Source organism: Elaeis guineensis, chromosome 4 (genome assembly GCF_000442705.2).
Source record: "Elaeis guineensis isolate ETL-2024a chromosome 4, EG11, whole genome shotgun sequence".
Classification (NCBI taxonomy): Eukaryota; Viridiplantae; Streptophyta; class Magnoliopsida; order Arecales; family Arecaceae; genus Elaeis; species Elaeis guineensis.
Window position 1 is genome coordinate 134,468,851 of NC_025996.2, and position 22,076 is coordinate 134,490,926.

Consider the following 22,076-nt stretch of genomic DNA (forward strand, 5'->3'; position numbering starts at 1 on the left):
ATAAGTCATCAATTGACAAACCAATCTATCTCGCATTCCTTACTCATACCCTATTATCCTTTTTCATGCCAGTAGCATCCCTCGCTTAGAAGTTGCACCCTACTAAAATAACCCTTGAAGATTTCTAAACCAACACCAACTCCTAAGAAATCCAGAAATTACAGCAAAATTTACACATAGTGAGGGCCCTCTTGTACCCAATTGGCCAATTCTTCTCCTTCAGCCTTATGCGCACATCCTGGTCAATTCACAACAGCCATCTAGTTTGATTTGAGACAAATCATCCATTTCTCTCATCATGATTGCAGACAGGCTTTAGCAGTGTTAACAAAGGATCAACTTATTAATACCTTATTTCTTGATTTCCAGAGATTCATGTAACAAATCGCATACAATGACTATTAAATGTCTGCTCGAAAGAGATATACTGAAATAAATTGGTGGGTTACCACCTTTCAGAACATATGTTAAAATAAATAAAAATAGTTTCACCTCTGTGATTAATTCAGGACGAACTGATTGTTGAAGCACACATAGAGCCCCATTTTTCCCATGACCAGAACAGCACACCTGAGAATAAGGCACAAAAATTTGAAGTTAAATCACATCAGAGTTGAACTCCAGAACCATGTGGAAACACATTAATACTGAAGAATATGAATACAGGGAAGATAAAGGCAAACCAGGAAATGCTGCGGAACTAGCACAAGCTGTAGCCAGATAAATTATCAGCAGCGGAAGAGACTTAATAAAATACTAAAGTTTTGTGTTAACAACAAGAGATATGCATTTAACAGATTATGTACACAAATAACAGAAACACATGGCTCCAAAAACTACCTTCAATTCAATCAAAAGTAATCACCACTTCAAAAGGAGTTGTGCATTAAAGAACATATAGCCAAGGTTGGCTATACTAGTACCAGGACCCATACCACCTGCCCGGCAGTACAATATGGTACGTGCCATGTCCTTCCAGGCCATACTGACAAAGGGAGAGCTAGCCAGGGAGGAGGAGGGGGAGAGGGAGAGAGGAAAGAGAGGGAGGGAGTGAGAGAGGGCTCAAAAGCCCTCATCTCCTCCATAGGCCACACGCAGCACCCCTGTTTCGAAGCAAAATCAAGCCGGAGCTCTAAATTTTTTTGAAAATCCTTAAGTGTCCCTCTCTCTCTCTCTCTTCCTCCCTCTCTCCCTTCCTCACTGAATTTCTCGAACCGAGGGGTGGAACCATGTCAATTTGCCCCTGGTCGGGTTCTATATGCCTGGAACCAGACAGTTCACGGCAATATGGCTAATCTTGCATATGGTAAGATCACACCATCACACCATCCCCAAAGAAAAATAAGAAACAGATTATTTAGAAAAAAGTGTGATGAAAAGATTACTATTCAATCAAGCAAGAGATTGTGCAAGAGAGCCAGTATATTTAGGGCTCTCAAATGAATGAGCGGTTCATGAGCTGTTCATCTCCAGCTTGAAATTGAGCTTGATTTTGGCTCGCTTAATTAGTAAACAAGCTGAAAACAACACACAGTTTCAAACTCAAAACATAAACAAGTTAAACATGAGTTATGGCCAGCTGACTCTAGCTTAACTTGCTGTACATCAAAACTATATATTTAATTACTAATTTATATTAAATTGTTTGGAACACATGTGATGCCATGATATTTGCAACATATGCCGGTGATCCCCATTTCATTTTTCTTTTTTTTTTTTTGGTAACATCAGCACTAGGAAGAGAGCTATGAAAATGTCTGTAACCATATTTTGCACGATCACCATCAAGATAATTTAGTCATTCCATTACATGTATGTAATTTTTTATGCAATTTTTAAAACAAGTCCTTGTACTATGGGCAACTATTTAGCTGTCAGTAGCCATCTAAATGCCCAGATTACCTAATTCTTATTTCAATTAGTACCCAAGTGATTCCTCTCTCCAAAGAACTGAAATTCTTTTCAACTTTCCCTTTTCTCCACTTACAAAGGCCTAACCTAACAGCCAAATACTGTCCCAAGGTTTGATCCTCCAAACTGTTGAGTTAAGAGCTCCTGCTTCATTCCCTTCTTCTCCTTCCTGCATTGTTCATACAGCAATAATGGCGATAAGTTCACAGATCTGAGGTTGTTACCCCTTGCTTTGACCTATACTCAACAGCACAATGATGACAATGGCAAGGTGCCAAATGTCAATAAAAGGTAAACATTAGGTGGTGACCTCAGGACTTTTCGCCTTTCAAGGACTTCTCCCCATGGAACTCAGAATTTTTAGCCAAGAATCCTTGATAGAGGAAATCAGTCTTGCTTTCCTTTCCAGCTCCGCCCACACTGCCAACAGCCTCCTATCTTGTAAACTCTTGTTTTCTTGTCCACTCTCCCCTTCTCTCAGTCATTATTGAGTACCTCAGAGCTGATCTCAAGCTAGCTACATAGGAGATGACCCGATCTTGAGCTAGACCATCCTAGTTCATGATAAGCACAAGCCAAGCTCAAATGAGCCGTCGCATTTCAAGCCAAGGTCAAGTGGGGCTAGGTTGCTCATGTTTCAAGCTCCAAAATGAATTTTGATAAATAGCAATGTTTATATGTCATGTAGATCCTAGTGAATAAGAGGTAGCATTTCAAGCCAAGCTCAAGCTGGGGCTAGATCGCTCATATTTCAAGCTCAAAAAATGAATTTTGATAAATAGCAATGTTTATATGTCATGTAGATCCTAGTGATTTATACGAGGGTAAGTTTTGGTACGATGGTAAGGTTGCTCTACTAGGACCTGCAAGTCACAGATTCAAAATAGATATCGCCTCTTTCCACATGTAGGCCTACATACACGGACCCCACAATGGTGGGAGGCTCATGCACTAGGTTGCCCTCGTTTGTCAGTGATTTATATGAAACCAATAAGAAAGAAGACTCATAATTCCTTAAACTATGCTAAAGTGGAATAATAGTTTTCACATTTTACTTGATGTTTGCATTTTCTTTTTCTTTTTTTTCCTTTCTGGAAAGAAATTGAAGGTTGCATTTTCAGCAATAGGATAGATAAAGCTTGATGATGAATCATATAGACCTCTCTCACATACATAGTGGAAGAATAGATGTTACAATAATCTGATTCAAAGTTTCTGAAGGGTACAATAATGTGAAGTTCATCAAAAGTTGGCAAGATGAAAGTCAAATACAAAACCCTGAAAGAAAAGAATAGCTAATCAGAATGAGTATTTGTACAAATAAACTAATTGACTTTGAAGGCATGGACATTAGTCATTTCAAGGATTTCTGATAAACCATGCTATAGCTCAAAAAAAAAAAGAAAAGAAAAATATTGGCATCAGATATCAAGAAACTAAGCTGCTGAAATTGATGGTCACCATCTTCTTTACCAGCACAATCTTATGCATACCATGCTAAATATGGAAACTGTACAAACAGATTTTAAAAACCAGGAGTTGAAAATAATTATTTTCCACGAGCATACAAATTTTCTGTTTATGAAAATTTCCAACTGTTTAAACTCTAACACTCCAATGAAAGTAAATAAGTTACTCAAACTATTTAATTTAAGAACTTATTCAGAAAAGGCCTTAGGCCCCATAAAAGTTATGAATGAGTTTATTAAATTAAATGTTGCATTAACTCACAAGCATTGTAGTCATTTTGCCACTTATTTCATAAGATGCATGGTATAAGGAATTTGTTAGAGTCTAACCTGGAATTTACAGAATTATACAGTTTCGCACCCCTCAGTTCTGAAACCAAATTTCCTTGGGGTTTTTATATAGAAATGATTGCAAAGAAGGACCTTCACATGGATCCTAAATAAAGCTTATCAGGTTGCATTTTTAGGCTATTTTGAGTGCAGTTGCATGTGATATGAAAGGTGATTGTTTTAAGGCCTCAGTAATATAATTTGAGTCTATTATTTCTACATTAGTGCCCTCCGTCTATCAGAACTTGGCTCCATGGAGTTAGAATACATTCCAAATTTCTCATAGTGGAAAGCAATGGGGAGAGCATCTCAAATTGTAAATAGTCAAGGTGCTAATACAGCCCACAAATGAGCAAGCCAACTTGTTTTTCTCTTTTGAGTCCAGCATATAATAAGATTTGAGACAGATTGGTTCTCCCTTTCATTATGTGACATTATAAATAAGTTGAAGACCAGAGACCAGTATAATAAGCCATAGAGCTCAATATCAGCAATAAGTCCATAAACTACACAATTTATAAGCTTATTTCCCATGATCTGTAAACTGTATGCAGATTTTATTTGCTTTGTTGCTTTCCTCCTCAAAACCAGCAAATCAACAAAATTTGGTCTACTTACCATCAAACTTAACACGAACACGCACGCACGCACACATATAGAGAGAGACACACACGCATGCACGCACACGCGCACACATACATATACAAATAAAAGAGAAGGGGAGAGAGTAGAGCTAATATGTGGCCAACCAAAAACAACCCAAATAAGGTCAGTCCAAACTTGATGACCAGGGGCTCAACATTGTTGATCCGGGCTGTTGGATGTGATATAATATCTCTAAACAGTTTACTGACAAAAAACCGTCTGATATGGAGCTCTCTAGCCTATGCATCCAATGGTCAAAAAAATGCATTGTATTTAAACTACCCATTTTTAACCACTAGATATATAAGTTAATTAGTGAGCAACTAAACAACAACCCAATAAGGTCAATCTGGACAGGACAACTAGGCACCTGAAACTAAAGATTCGAGTCGTTGGACGTGACCTACCATCTCCAAACTGCTTACAATAAAAAAACTGATGATATGGAGATTGCTAAGCTATGCATCAAGTGGTCAAAAAATATGTATTGCCTATGTTATTTAAACTGTCCATTTTTTACCACTAGATTGTAAAACAATGCATACGCTAGGGCTCTCCTGATCACTTTCCTTCAAAGTATGTAGAATAAAGACACTAGATCACATCAAATGGCACAAATCACTGATGCTAGACCCAATCAACCAAGTCAAGACCAACCTTATTAGGTAGTTGTGTGGATGCCCACATATCAGCTCTTTCACATATATTTGCTCATATTTAAATATATATAAGGTTCGCAATACTGATAGATATTGCCCTATACTGGGCATATTGTATCATATGAGTACCAGACCAGTACTCGATAAGGGAGGCGCAGCAAGTGTTGGTATACCAAATCGACCTTTGTATTGGGCAAATCAACACCGTAGCAACATGCTACTAGTACGGGATCCAATACCAAGATTACGAACCTTATATGTATGTGTGCCTACATCAATTGTTGTTTCAAGAAATGAAAATCCTAAAAATGCGCAATACATGATTAATTTTTTTTTACTTTTCTTCATTTTTAATCTAATTAGTTGTCTTGAAATAGCAACTGTAAATACAATCCAAGTGTTGAATTCTTTAAAAAAAAAAAAAAAAAATCAGACACCCTTAAAGTTAATACTAGTCTCAATTTTTGCATAAGATTGAAAACCGGGTCCTTATTATTGCCGAATGAGATGGTAAGAGCTTTTCTAGAAGGTTTACAAATAGACATTCTATGAAATTGTTATAGAAATCATGTGGTAACTATTTTTCCTAAATATATAAGCCATGAGATTGCATGGTTGGAGATCACTCTTTGGAGGACTAAAATAGATGGGAAAGTGTGAATTCATTGATCAATCAACAATAAAGCGTAAGGCAATGGCTAATGCGAGTAACAACATAGCACCAATCATTATTCTAAACTAAGCAACTTGTTCACACCCATGATGAATCGATATGCATCATCTTTAAAGCACTAGCTGCTAGGATTAAATTTTTCAAAATTTTGCAATCTATTTTAAATTACTATTTGAAACATTGCTTAAATGAGTCCCCATACAGTTTTTTATGAGATCCACATATGGGCGAACAACGAAAGTTGAATAAAAGGCCTCCTAAAATTTAAAAAAGAACAAGAACTCAGATTTATAAGGCCATCAATGGACCCAATTTCTTTATTTAAAAGTGCTTTCACTCTCTTCTTTATAAAGCGACGACCCTACCCCTGATGAGCCAAGCAATGTGCTATCAGATGAAAATCACAGGTATAGTACCTGTCATCAATTTTGCCACATTTTTCCACTCTCTTTTCTCTCTACATCATCAAAATCTCTCCCTTCTCCATATTTGGCTCACAGAGCATTTGTCTTAAGCCATTCCCCTATATCTCTCCCCCCTCCTCTTTTATTTTTTAACAATGAAATAATAGGAAGAAGAAACAGATAGCACTCTCTTTTGATGTCTACATCTCCTTTTTCTTCCTTCCCCCATTTCATCCCCTCAAACGGCTACATGCAGAATACATAACAATCTTCCCTACGCACACCATCATTCCTCTTTCCTTTAAACTGTAAAGTGTAAACAGTTTTCAAACCCATAATCTGAACTAGCAAGCACCTTTTTGCTTGAATGCATGATCATGTCGAAGTAAACCAATAGAACTTTCCAACACCTAACTTTTTGTGTGCTCATATATCTATCAATTTCTGGGATAATCTACTAGGAAATAAAGCATATGAGGTATCTTGTTAATACAACTTAGACCAATCAATCAGAAACCAAAATACAAATCCTGTAACTGACAGCTTCCACTAATTCTTCTTTCTAGTCTTCACTAGTGAATGAATAGTAGCCTAAAATATGTAAAATGATGATCTCATATTCCCATAATGATAAGATCATGTAACTATATACCCAGGGTGCATATAAAACCACCAGATTTGATTTCTAATCTGCAGATTGACCATGGTGACATACCTGATGAGAGAACAGAAATCGGAAGCTACATAAGGACATTGTGCACAAAAAAGCACAATGATAACCAAGAGTAGCATAATAATTTCCTCTCATGTCAGAATCCAGAAAGCAAACTTAGACATGTTCTACAACAATAAGTCACAAGGAGACTAACTAATAACTATATTATCCTTATGAGTCCCAAATTATCCCCTTTGAGAGGATTCATAATTTGAGCGGAAGTAGACCACTAAAAAACTTCACATTTTCATTTTGTCATAAGTAATTCAATTCTATTAAAAGTCGATCTTATAGACTGTATCGAGCACAAAAGTATAGTGCAACTTAGAGAATACTAAGCTTATTAATATCCTGATTTTTGTCTTTCTTAATATAGCATTATTTTAGCTATTTTATATTTTCCAATATATTATCATTTTAGCCACGTTTTTTTAAATAGATAATCAACTTTTTCCACTATCAGACAATTCATGCAAAACTAGTCAAAATCTCTGGTATAAGTAAGACCATAAGCAGCAAATAATGGGTCTCAAGAAAGGATAAGCACCAACCAAGGTTTTAAATCCTATGGGATGGAGTTGTCCCGATTTTTCCATGGAGGATGTCCCGTCTCGACACTTGGGACGGAGGATGTCCCAAGGCGTCCCAATTGAAACACTAGGAGTAGAACGCTAGCAGGGCAACCCTGTCCAGACACATGGGATGGTATCCTGTCCCAGTATTCCACGGGACGTCCCACTGCGACCTGAATTCTTGGCACCAACATCATGTTAACAAAGGCAAAAGCAAGAGAGAAGATTTAGACCAAAGGAATTATTTCCCATCACTACATATTTCTTTGTTTTCTAGTTATATTTCATCACTTTTATCACATACAATCATATTAGTACCAAGAAAATCAGATAAACATCATACCATATCGAGGGAACACAAGCATTTCAAGCATTTGTAAATAGAAATAGTGGAAGAAACTTCATTGATCACATAAGGGAAGCAATAACTAAGATTTGAAACATAAAAAAGATAATATTTTACCTAGTCTAACAAATAAAAACAACATCACACGGTCCTATGATAATCAAGGTTTAATGTCCTCGCAGGACAAGGGGCGTCCGGGCCATCCTATCCCATTTCTGTGAGAAAATGGGACCGGGATGAGTTTGGACTCCAAACCCATCCATACAGGGAGAGAAGAAAGAGAAAAGAAGAAAAAAAAGACAGAAAAGGAAAGGATGGAAGAAGAAAAAGAAAGAAAAAAAGCACAAAACAGCTCAATACTCAAAAGATATGTCATGCATCAACAGTTCATTTAATATTTTCCAAAGCCCTAAAAGAAGTTTAAATCCTTGATGAAAAATTCTAAATTTGTCACAAACAATAGTATTTACAACATATAGGAGATCTAGATGAAGAAGACAACTTCTACCTACTTGATTAAGTTATCAATAAAAAAAAAAATAAACCAACCAATTCATAGTTGCTTTGCTTCGCAATTCCTGTAGCATTGGGATCAGCATTGATCCTTAAACTATAAGAGAAGTCCTTCAGTGGACCAATATTAACCAAGGAATCCCTCACTGCAAATGAGAAGCTCTTCTGCATGCCACAACATAAAAACACAAACATTAGAAAATTTGATCGTAACATGCATATGTATAGATATATGTACATGTAGATTTGTACATCAATATCCATATCCATATACATATACATATATGCGCATCATGAGTATATCCATACTTGCATATGCAGAGATACATGCAGGTACAATTACAATTAACTGGAACAAGTTTGCAAGGTGCTCCCAGTGGAAAATATCCCCATTACATCTACTGAATTGAATTGATGCACATGCACATACAAAGAGGGGAAGAGAGAGAGAGAGAGAGAGAGAGAGATGTAAAACTAATAACAACTGCAGCAAGTCTACAAATGTTGCTGCTGGCATCTGTCCCTTTCGCACCTACTGATTACTGAAATGCACTGAGGAGCTCTAAATTGCTGGTGTTGTTGCTCGTATCAGGTGACAGATGCTCTAATGCATAAAAAGCTTTCTCATGCAATTCAGCAAGTGCAAAACTGTAATGAAGATATTTTCTGGTTGGAGGAATTTGATAACTTGCTCCAAGCAGAGCAGTATAAGTCTACCCCATCCTCATGCACATACCGCATTTTAGTGCGACTGCCAAGTTTAAAAGTATGATAAAGGCATTTCCTGGTAGAACAAAGTTGCTATTGCCCCAAATGGAGCAGCAGCATAACTCTACCCTTTATAAAAGCATGAGCTGCATGCATGAATATAGGCATGTAACTGAAGATGCAATTATTTTGAATAGTAGTAATTCTCTGATTAGGCTCCCACCCATTATACTGGTGCAGGCAAGATTATATCCCAGATTGATGGCAATGACTTCGAACAAATATCAACTTCAGAAATCAAAAACATTCATATCATTTTCCAGATCCTAATTCATCATGACTTAGTAGGACATGTTAACATAAGGCATTAAGTCCTTAAAACAAATAGAAATCGTGTTTGAAGAAAACACAGGCAGTATAAAAATCTGATAAAATACTTGATGTAAAGACTTTAGCAATCATTTGACAAAAATACAACTTTATGCTATTTATCAGAGACAACACATCAAATTGAGCCATTTTATGTAAGTCGAAGCTTGATTACAGAGCTAAAATGGTAGAAATCTTGACACACTGTATCGCAAACAATGAAACCTACATGACAAACCGACATGCTTATTGGAAAACAATTATCATCACATTAACAAACACATCAATGCATCTTAAGAAATGCAACAAGCACCAGAGGGACATAGAATGTAACAAAAAAGCTTGAAAGCAAACATGAAAACTTTGCAACTGAGTGCCTACAAACCTGTGCTGATTCTGAACTATTTGGAGCTGTTGAATACAAAGAAAGCTCCTCTCCACTGACAACTTCTTGTAGAGCATCAGATGACATCCTTCGTAGCCTCTTTGCTGAGAGGCCATCAACTTCAATATCAGCAACCTGCCATATTGAGACCATACACAATGGGACATTCCTTTTAGAGCACAAGCAGTTCAGTATCATATTCTTTATCCTTTTATCTTTCAAAAAGCAAATTCATATGGAATACAGTTTTGATTGATCAGTAAAGAATAATTAATATGAGCACTGAATCTATGGTTCAAAGCAATTCCAACTGTAAGCTTATGCCATAACCAAAATAGTCTGAAACATGAAACTATCCCAATCAAAATTAAAAGTTAGACTAAAAATAATATATACTGTCCCAATCCAGAGCAAGGAAGTTCGTATTTGTACTCAGATGATTATATTTTAGCAATAGTTCTCTTTTCCTACTAATGCTAAGTGAAAACAAAAATTATATCGCACTGAACCTCTTACTAACATCCCCATCTCCACAGAGATATCTTCATTCTTCTATCTTAAACAGCAATGAAAACAATCCAATCGTACCAATCTATGTGGTAATAATAATATATAGAACAAACTAGCTTAAGCTCTAAGGACTTGAGATAAGACTTCATTTTATTACTCTAAACCAAACAAGGGTTTATGACCTGGTGAATCCCACTCCATCTCAGCTGTCCTGAATCAGACAAGAATGGCTTTGTGCCAGAATGGCTACAGAACCTGAGTCTCCATAGATCACAGTGTCCATTCTGTATTGGTGCATCTTGGCAAGGATTGACCAGGTTGGTGACTAGGCCAGTTAAAGCCAACTTATAAAGACCTGGTACCCATAAACAAGAGAGCCTAAGGCCTTTTTAGCTATTTTTGCACATATGAGAGAGAGAGAGAGAGAGAGAGAGTAGGTGTGTGGGTGTGTTTGTGCATGAGGAAAAGAAAGAAGAGCAAAAAAGGAGGGTAAGTAGGGGAGAGGAAGGGCCAAGATCCAGTGAAACTTGCTTAGATCCAGCCTCTCCTAAGCCAAATTTCTATTGTAAATCAGGTAATATCATCTCCCATCCTCCTTTTTACCATTTATCTGGCGAAACTCAAGAAATAAGCGGAGAAAATGCCAAAATTTTTCCCTTCAGCATGAAAATTTGGGTAGGTTGCAGGTTGGGCAACACCATAATTTTTTTCAGATGTATCTTTTATTTTATGAAATTATATTTCATAATCAAATAATTATTTAAAAAGAAAAACAGCAGGGCCAAAGACTGTAGCATGTTTATACTATAAGTGCGCATATGCTTTTTATTATTGTCAGATGTGGATCATTGGGAGCATCCAAGAGCACCAGAACATATTGGTGGAAATGTAAAACTGACCCTACCAAAACACTTTTATCTAGGTCAGAAAAATATATGTAGCACCTACATACTTTGATCAACTTTAATTTCTAGAATTTCTATAAATTTTTAAATTAATTGATTAATAAAATAAATAAATTATAAAATAATTAAACTACTAAAAAATGAAGCAAGTCTAGACAATTTAGTTCAGAACAAGATGACAGAAATTTATAGAATATTCATGACTTGGGGCAGAATTCTAGATCCTCAAATACCATGAAAATCAGGAACAGATAATAAGAGACGTTACAACAAAACAAACATCCATGGCAATTTTAAAAATGTCTGCTTGTTAACGAATTGCTATGAATTCTACAATAAAGCTCAATCATGATGTACATATCCAATAAACTTACTAATACCACGACAAAACTATCGAAGATCTTAAAATACTCATACATATCCAATAAACTAACTAATAACACGACAAAACTATCAAAGATCTTAAAATACTCATACTTTAAAATGCAAATAAAATTGAAGAACTTGGGGGGAAGTTACAAACATGAATTGATATATGAAAAAGGCCAAATCAAAAGAAAGATTTCAGATCTCCACCTCATCTTTCATGTTGGCTGTTGTTGGTGTGGATGTCCCACAACCATACTGCACAAGAAGGCTGTCTCCCAACCGACTGCCCAGGAAAAAGAATGAACTTCCAATCGCCGTGATGCCCTTGTCGGAACAAGGCAAAAGGCATTATAAGCAAAGCCAAAAGGAGACTAAAAAAACCTAGGGAAGATGATTGGGAGAAAGATAATGAAATTGCAATATAGCATGAATCAAGTGAATGCAACTAACCGAGGTCAAAACTGAAGCTTTTGATTTCATAAGATCAAGTCTCTGCACGACTCTGCAAGTAAGAGGTGAAATAAAGACTAATAAAAATACCATCAACAGTACTAACCCTATGGTCTTTCAATAATTATTGAAAATCAACAAAATTGTGGCTTTGTATGGGAACAAGAAATGCAATGTGTTGAGTTCAGTAAACTGCAAATGATAATTCTATAATACAGAGCAAGAGGAACAGATAATTGTTGTCCTTAATAGGCAAGGAAATCTATGTCAAGGAAATATAAGGTCATAATACCTCCCATCATAAACCAATGTAAGCAAGAGTAGTTCTCCAGTTTTTGAAGAGAACATGGCAACATCATGGGACAACCATGTCGCGTTGGCCGCATCGAGCTCCACATTGATGTTTGATTTCGGCATCTCTGAGCTGAAACATATTTATGGTGTGCATTAGAAGGGTAACAAGAACTTGATTTTCTTAAGGAGAAATACAGGTAACATGGCCAAGTCTACATAAACTTATGCAAGTAGAAAATCAGCCACGAGAATGTGTATCTAACTAATTTATTTAAATGACACAAAACAGGAAAATTGTAAAAGGATGAGCAATCTTTGGAGGACATGGACCTATTCTCTGGCTGATTTGCAAAATTGTTGAGGCCAAGCGAACAAGATGCAGACTGCAAAAATCATCAAGATTAATTGCATAAAGTGAGTGATTGAATGAAGCAAAACAAAAAAGGCCAAGATATAAAGGTGGTAACCATTATCACCACAACAGGCAGCATCAAATGAAATGGAATTACCTGACTGTGATAATGAATGGTATTTGCACATATTACAAGAACACCACCAATAGGAGAAGGCACTGCAAGAAGCTTGTATGCATCGTGCGGAAGATTCTAAAGGAAACATGAATTTAAAAAGGTCAGAAGATTTTTGCGTAACCAACTAGCTGTGGTTAGCATAATATTTACTGGAGAAGACTAGATTGACAGTCATGCCTTTCTCTCTTCACATGCAAACTATTCAGCTAGTTTCTGGTGGTCATTTCACCAACGAGACCAGCTAAAACATGAATATGACAATCATTTTCAGACAAAACAATGGCATGATGGTCAGTTTCAACTCAACCAACAGGATATTCAGAAATTATAGAATGCAAATTGCACCAATGGGTACAAGAGAAAATGTTGCAGAACAAAGAAATTTAGCTTTTCTCCATCTAGTAGATGATACGTTAGGTTGTCAATCAGATATGTCCGTTGAGATAATCAAGAAGCAATTTGACATAAATTTGGACTAACAGCAATTAATAGGTTCGCAGATGGAGCTTAATATGGGAAAATGGAAGACAATTAATTAAAGTGAAAAGCATAGTAGGACTTCACCATCATGCTGGAGAGTAGGGGTGGAAAAACATGACCCGGACCTGCCAACCCATATGAACCTGCCGGAAATAGAAGTCCTCGAGTTGGCCTTTTTAAATTCGGTCAGAAATGGGTCAACTGTAGCCAACCCATTTCTTGGGTGGGTTTGGGTTAGCTCCCAAACCTGGTGGATCACCTAAGTCGAAGTATGTCAGAAATACATCAGATTTTTGAAGTGTAGCAAAAGGTGGTAATTTCACTTGCACAAAGATACACCAGCCATGATAGCAATGATGGAGCTCATGCCCACAAAACAAGTAAATTTTCATAGTCTTCTTTATTCTTATTATGGCATTTTAATTAATTTTTTTTATGCTGACTTGTATATATCCTAAATTCTAATTTTTTGTGCTTATGATGATGACTTGCAAGTTAAATATGATTTCTTTTGTTTGTGCTATTTGCATGCTATGATTTACTTTACCTTCAAGTTATATATCATTGATGAGCAAATATTTAAATTGGTATGTGAGTGGGCCCAGGTTTATGTAAAATAAAAGGTGTGTGTGGATTACATTTTCCATCATGATTTCAAATGGTCAGGTTTATGTTGGGAGATTTTTTGACCTGAACACACTTCAATCCAGCCTGAACCAGATCCAATCAACCATTGCCACCCCTCCTTATGAGTTGTTGATAGACAAGACAATCTAAAAGAGCTGAGAACTGTTGGAAATATTATGCATCCCATAAGAGAACAGGCCCAACTAAATACAGCTCACAGCTAGCTAAGCTGTGATTACCAACGAATGAAGATAGTAAAAAGGATAAAATCTGGTCCTCTCATGTTGCAAAAAATATAAAATCAGAACTAAATACTGTCCACAACTTTAGTGCTAATCATCCACCATATGCATGCAAGATGCACATACACATGCACACAAGCAAGTGCACAAGCGCATGGAAGAAGCATATGTGTGCAAACTGCAAAGAGACATGATTAACAAGATTCTCAAACTGCAAGCAACTTTTATCATTTGGCACTTAATTTCCAGCATGGTTCATAACAAAGTGGCATGTAAAATTTCGGATTCTAAGAAATATTGATGAAAAACAAGAAATGCAAAATGATGAAAATATCTTCACCTGCAGTGTCAGTTAAGAAACATTAAAATTTAAAACAGAAGGTGACCCTGCAACCAGCTACATGGCATGTGCTTCTTGACATGTGAAAATTTACCCTATCTACAACATAATCAATTATACTTGACAAAGAATTGTGACTTGCTAGACCAAATTGACATCTACTTTAGGTACTCAACCAGCAATATAATGATGGTGGGAAGTAGATGCCATAAAAAACAAGGTGATCGGAATTATATCTTGGACAATACAAACTGCCCAAGGCAAGAATATAGTATGGAAATCAAGTAGAAGAAGCCTACCACAGCAGACCATATCATAGGATGCTGTTTTAGAGTTGTGCTGATACTAAGTGCAGAGATTGTGCAAGTATGGTGCTTCCATGAGATCCGACCAGCCCAGGTAGGTTCTCTTTCATGAAGTATAACCATAACAGGCTCAATGTAACCTGCTCAGAAAAGAAATTAATTGTCATTAAAAAGCTTGAGAAACAGGAGATAAAAGAAAGAATTAAGCAGAATCACAGCTGAAAAGTCGTGAGATTGATGAATATAGATTTATAGAAAATTGAAGAATTTCCACCATCAAATTAATTTGTATATCCAACATGCCTCATACATGCAAAGATATATGCAAACAAACATGCACAGAGATTAATTTGTATATCCAACAACTTCAGTAATTATTTATTTTCATATCTGATAGCTATAAATAGAAAACTGCCAAATGACCAAATTATCCAGTTATTGACAAGGCCAATTCAATTCTGCAAAACAAATTCTACCTTGTCAGGTCTGGGAATTATAATGATTACAAACTATAAAAACACATCAAAGTAAAACAGTGGAATCCAAAATCAAAACCATAACTCTAACAAGTTCACATGCATGTGGCACCATATGGATAATATACACTCCTAGAGAACGACAGCAAAAGCTGAAGTTTGATATGCTATATGGGACACCAATATGTTAGAATTTTGAACCCCCAAGTAAGAATTTTACTAAAGTTATGTTCTTTTGATAGCATGCTGAGCTGAACTATGGTTTGTCATGTTAAACAGGAATGTAAGCATGTAAAAGATAAGAACAGTTCAGCCTTACAAGTTAAGACATCATCCAGTGATGAATTCAAAAAATTTAGAAAACATAAAGATTCAGTTCTACAATAGCATGCAATGTCATGTTTTCCTTCATAAATAAATAACAGTAAACAATACAAATTTTTCGCTCCATTAGCAATAACACCTGGAAACCAACTGCACATAGAGACAATTTCCTATGAACAATGTAATCCCATATGAGTTCCTTACACACTTGACTTAATACCACCATTGAACTCAATATAAATCTCATATACGTTTTTCTTTGACAGATGTAAGATACAGAATGTTCTCTTACCATGTACAAAGGTAAAATCTTTGACATGTTTCATATCTAGATCATGCAAGTTAATCACATATGATGACTCAATACGAGCAGGAAAAGTGCTTCCCGAACTAGCAGGCTCGTCATCTCCAACCAATCCTTGGCCAGCCTAACAAGCAACACTTTTATAAAATCAGAACCAGAGAACAACAAAAAGAAATATAGAATTATAAATTTAATTAAAGAAATAGGAAATTGAACACAGTACATTGGCTCATTACCTGTGCACCACCATTAATGACAATCATGACATTAAGCATTGCTTGCAATATTAGACCATCATGGATATTAAAAAAAAATTAAAAAATGTCACACATTAATGCAGAGGATGAACACAACTTCAAATGAGAAGAATCCACAATCATTGACAAAACAAATCAAAGCAATATGGAAACAAATAACACCAGAGTCAGAAGAATGCAAAGTTGAGGCTGTTAAGTGGAGCTTCTTACAAAGCACATTATGGACATATATGACCAATTACCAAATTATGGTGAACCACGAAGAGTATAAAATGGGATCCAAAAGATTTAATTGAAATGTTATCCACAGATAATTGTTCATGATTCCCTTATCATCTATCTTTTCAAAATTCAAGACAGAAATTACTTGCATATTTAAGATATGTCAGCAATTACAAGTCTACAACTCTGCCACTGTCAGAATTGAATATCGGTTTGGCTTTCATAATCAGCAATGATGGTAAAACAGAAAGTTCCATGGAGCAATATGCATGGAAAGAGTGGCAGGAGAAAGAGATATGAATCAAGCGTTTCAATTCCAGTACTGAATCCATACCGCTCTGCTCTTGGATCAGTATGATAGTACAACACTTCCATTTTGACAAACAGGTTGGCTTGGCATCCCAGTACAACACCAAAACACCCCATTTTTTTATTTCTCTTCATTGTTTGGTTCTTCTTTATAAGTTTTTAGATGTTTTCTCGAAATTGATCCATATCTAGCAACAATAATACATACACCATTGATTTTTTCCTTCCCAAAATTGTTTCTGTATTTTTTTAATAATAAATTTATTCCACATAATTGTATTTTTAAAAGAAGAAATACACAACAAAGAAAAACTAAAAATATGGTGTTCTAGGTTGATGCCCACCCAACAAGACATCCAAATCTCATACCTAAGGAGAAAATTTGGCACGATTTTCCTTATATTCTTGATTTTTGGCCAATAAATGGCCAAAAAAATGGATGGATGTGCATATTAGATTTGTGTGACTATTCTGGCTCAGAGGAGGGTGAATCAAAGTAGGAGGCTGGATCTAAGCACCTTATCTCCCTTCTTCCTCTCCTTTCTCTTATCTCTCCTTTCCTGTCCTCTCTTTTCCTCTCTCCCATGTAAGAACCCCAGTAGACAAGCAAAGAAAGCACCAATTTCTATTTTTCACTAAGAATCAACTTTGTCCCAGTTGGTACCAGTTCAGCTGGTCACCAAATCACTCAATCCCAACCAATACCAACAAGAACAAGCTGGGATCTAGAGAGACCTAGCGTCCCAAATGCATCCCAAGACCCGGATCCCCTAATACAGTACTATAATGAGTCTGACTAGGTCCTTAACCATTGGATATGATAAGTCTGTGGTTTATTTGTGTCAAACCCCAAAAGTTCGAACTTATTTGAATCTCAATGTGTGACTAGCAAAATCAATCAAAATACCACAAATATTTAACATCCTTGAAAGAAACCATGCAATTGAAGGTCTATGACCAAGAGGGCATCATCTCAAAATCTTATGTCTGGTCCAAAAGGCAATTGTTGAAGCATGATGGGTAACAAGCATATCAGCCACCTTTCTAGTATGTTAAGATACCAACTAACAAGGCTAATAAAATACAAGAAAAGGAATTTTTGTCAGTTTGAGGAACTAATTGACAGCCTCTAAATAGGAATATGGTGTAGATAGAGCTACATGTCATTGTAATTACAATATTTGTAACAATAGAAAAAGATAGTCTAAAGCAATCCACAATTGCAGATGCAGTACACAAAAAATATTAGCCTAGATGTAGGTGAGAGATGAAACATTGAGCCTGGCATTTTAATACCATATAATAATATATCACAACAGTAGATAACATAATCATTTACTAGTTGTATCATTATTCTAATGATATGATATGACTATCAAAATGTGAAATAATTAAATTACAACAAATAATTAATAAATAACTAATTCACAAATATTACCAAATAATATTATGTTAGATTAGCTAAATTATATTGTACTATTATTTTTATTCATATTATAATATATTATTACTATTTTATATCATACATTCTAAGCAATATCATGATATGTAAATAGATAGTATTTTTATGAAATATATCATATACAATAGTTTCATGTTAGAGAATCAAATTGTACACATATTTTGATGCTATATATTTAATTATCAGTATAATATACAATCACATTTTATAACAAATATATTACCATACATTGCATATATATATGATATAAAAAAATATTTTATTGAAGATATAATAGTCTAATCTACATTATAATATTATATCATACTTAATATTTTTAATGCACATATAATACTTAATATATGTTAAACTATAGGTAGTATTATGATTAGTATATGTCATATTATTTGTAATCACATTACTGTAACAGATTAATTATTATATTTCGTTAATATTAATATAATATGATTATAATAATCTCATAATATTGTATAAATATAATACATTATTATGATATAATTATAATATAAACATTATAACATAATTTTAAGCATAGTAATATGTTGTGTCTTATAATGTGAAATATTGATGCAGATATCCTAAAAAAATAATATTTATCATTTTAACATATATTGAGGTGTGATGAAAGACAAAGGGGTAGAGTAGGAATAAATTAGGGTTTATAACAAGATTCACGATCTCAATGCCGGACCACATGCCAATACCATGCTGGTACAATGTTAGTACACTTGGTATGGAAGTTGATTTGGTGTGCCAAGACTCGGTACACCCCCCATGCAGAGTCTTAGTTCAATACTGGTCTAGTAGGGCATGCCCAGTACTGGATGGTACAAACTGGTATGGTGAACTTTGTAAAGTGTGCAAGAATATAAAGGAGGGTTGATAAAGTTGGAATAGTGCTCCAACACCCTAAATTAGTTATTCGAAGAATAATGAGAAGTAACCAAATAACTATTCTCCTTTAATTCCAATTTTTTAAGACTTGTTTGGCATTTTTATGACCGAATAATAAAAACCTTTTGGCACAACAAGGACTAGTCTTCGTGGGATAAAGTTTATAATGTGCCCTTTGGCACAACAAACCAGGTCTTTAATTTGCAATTGAAGCCTCTTCTGTGGGATAATGCTTGGAATTGTTGTTTCTTTCATACAACTAATCAATTAACACCACCAAGCACAAGGCGACCATTTTTCTGAAATTTTACACATGTATCTGGTATGCCTACCATATCATTGAGAGTTGACAAAGCAGTAGACATCTTCTGTTGCCAAATATATTTCTTAAATAACTAACTCTTAGTCCAGGAAATTTGGTATTTTCTATTAGGTAATAGGCAACTTCATGCCAGGGAGATGAATATTTAACCAGGAAAAGATGTGACAACACCTCTATAGAATATTGCCCAATCAAAATCCATGAATTTCTCTGCATTGGAAAAAGAAGATAAATCAAAAAGATGCTTTAAAAGAAAACAGCACCTGAGCAGATTTAAGAATTATCATTTGAAGCCCATAGATAAGTGCTCCACAACAGCGGCCTAAGGGGTCAGCCTTTACTAGAGGACCTCTAGCAAATCTTTCCCTGCCCCTTTTCAGGAAATGCCAATCTGGTCCCTCAAAACAATGCATGGAACTACAAAAGTCCAAAAAATCACAATAGATTTTAAAATATAAATTTGTGTCAAGTAAATCAAGAAACTAAGTCTCTTACAATTTCACAGTGCATTCAGAAGTTCACAGCTTGAAAGATTTCATCCCACAAATAAAAAGCCAAAAGAAATTAAATTAATAAACAAACACCATGGTTGGATGAAAGTTTACCTTTAACTTTGTTACAGTTAGATAAAAACGTGTTTCAACCAACTTACATCAATGTCATATCCAATCAATGATTACCAACAGTATCTTTCAAGCAAGGTGGGAGGAATGAATATACCTCCTTTTTTGCATTCACCTTAGTACTAGGTCGGTAACCAAATTTTCGTTATGGTTTTGGCTTAAGTATATATCTAGAACACAGCAAAATCCACATGCATATAATATATAATTAATTTTTAATCGAATTCTTTTGGAGTCATGTGCATGTAAATGCATCTATAATTTGCAACTATTTCATTAAGTTAAAGTTGCAATCACCAAAAGCTGGAGTGTAAATGAGCCAAGCTCCACTCAGCAATTTTGCCAACTCAAACACAGCTCAATCATTGATAATCCTGGCTAGCATTTGTCACGAGATCAAGAGGCCCAGCTCATGCTTTGCTTCTAGAAGTTCAAGTTAGCTTGATCCCAGCTCATTTGAGTCAGTTAGTCTTGGCAAGAAGAAATGAAAGGGAAGAAAGAGGTTAACAACCAGAGCTCCATGACACAATTAGTATGAGGATTGAGGAGAACGGTAGACCTCCTATGTCTCACTACGCAAAGCCCAGCCACTTGAGTGATGGAATAAGATATTTTCCATTCCTCTCCTTCTGTGAGTTTAATAGGCTTGAGTGGTTGGACAATCTAAAGATACACTTTAGCTCTACGACAAACCACTTTATGGTTATAGAAGTACAAGGAACCACTAAGAATTCAAAAATATTGATATCACCCAAATGTGCGGACCCACTTGCACCAAAATTGTCGATAATAGTTAAAACTATGTATTGGCAACTATTTACCTTTATAATGGGACATAAATATAACAGTGGAAAAACAACATTTGGTATATATCCCACTAACAAATCCAATGGATTAAGGGCCCATTCTTTCAAGGGTAAAAGACTTTACCTAGGAATCTGTATTTTCTTAGATTAGTATTTCTCAGGCAACATTTTAATAGAAAAATAATTTACCCATGCTATTTTATGCATTGGAAAATGACTTTGGTATCTATTACCCATGTTTTTTTTTTTTTGCATTACTACTTTATCGTGTAAGTTGCTAAGATTTATCCATATTTTTTTATAATATCCTTTATTATATAAATATTAGGATAAATTATGTTTCTAGTCCCTAAACTAACATGCATTTTTTTAAAATATCCCTGAACTACAAAAACCTAAAGTTTAGTTCCTATAATATCTGAATTGTTTTGATGTGGCCCTCAGATCGATTTCCAACGAATTTCTCTCTCCAAAAATCCTATCTGGCAACCTCAGATGTGTACATGATGCAAATTTTGCATAGATGGTGAAACCAATGTTGAAGTGATTAAAAATTTAAAAATACATAGATAAAATGGATGATATGAAACCTTCTCTTTCTTCTTTCCCTTTCTTCGATTTTTGAGATCCTTTCCCCATCACCCACCAAAGAAGTTGGCATCGCAAGCCAACAGAAGTGACGCCCCTCCACCTTCTCCATGGTGCCATCACCCCCCTGCACCCTTTCTTCTTCATCTCTCATCAATCCATCTCACTAAACTCTCCTCACCCACCCCCTCCCCAGATCTCTCTTCCATCTCTCTTCTTCTCATCCCCCAAAATCCCAATGGAAAAAGAAGAGAAAGAAGGAAAGCTCCCTTCCTTCCATGGCCCCATCATCCTCCTCCCCTTCCCCCAACCCTTTCTTCTTTATCTCTCACCACCCCATCACACTGAACCCTCCCACCCACCCTCTCCCTAGATCTCCAATCTCCCATCTCTTTTCTTCTCATTCTCCAAAACCCCAATGGAAAAAAAAGAGAAAGAAGAAAAGCCCCCTTCCCTCCATGGCCTCATCGTCCTCTCCCTCTCAACCCTTTCTTCTTTATCTCTCATCACTCCATCTCACTGAACTCTCCCCACCCACCCCCTCTTTAGATCTCCCATCTCTCTTCTTCTCATCCCCCAAAACCCCAATAGAAAAAGAAAAGAAGGAAAGCCCCCCTTCCCCCCATGGCCCAATCCTCCTTTGCTTAGTTCTTCTCCTCCACTCCCCTCTCATCACCTCCTCCCAACACCTCCCGTCGTGCCAGTGTCGATTTTGCCGTCTTCTCCTCCCATTCCAAC

General features: G+C 35.8%; 1 protein-coding gene across 3 annotated transcripts in view; it reads right to left on the reverse strand.

Moving 5' to 3' along the window:
• The window catches only part of LOC105042580 (cleavage and polyadenylation specificity factor subunit 1), a 76,324-nt gene that overhangs the window by 37,659 nt on the left and 16,589 nt on the right, over positions 1-22,076 (reverse strand). For all 3 annotated transcript variants that reach the window (XR_831559.4, XM_010919866.4, XM_010919865.4), the window contains exons 3-13: positions 19,585-19,738; positions 15,844-15,979; positions 14,746-14,891; positions 12,737-12,832; positions 12,558-12,610; positions 12,226-12,357; positions 11,934-11,985; positions 11,691-11,807; positions 9,700-9,834; positions 8,274-8,402; positions 493-570 (exon numbers count right to left, since the gene is read on the reverse strand). Coding sequence is in view for 2 of the 3 variants with exons in the window: in XM_010919866.4 (XP_010918168.1) it covers positions 493-570; positions 8,274-8,402; positions 9,700-9,834; positions 11,691-11,807; positions 11,934-11,985; positions 12,226-12,357; positions 12,558-12,610; positions 12,737-12,832; positions 14,746-14,891; positions 15,844-15,979; positions 19,585-19,738 (1,228 nt within the window). In the remaining variant the exon portion in view is untranslated. The remainder of the gene's footprint in view (positions 1-492; positions 571-8,273; positions 8,403-9,699; positions 9,835-11,690; positions 11,808-11,933; positions 11,986-12,225; positions 12,358-12,557; positions 12,611-12,736; positions 12,833-14,745; positions 14,892-15,843; positions 15,980-19,584; positions 19,739-22,076) is intronic.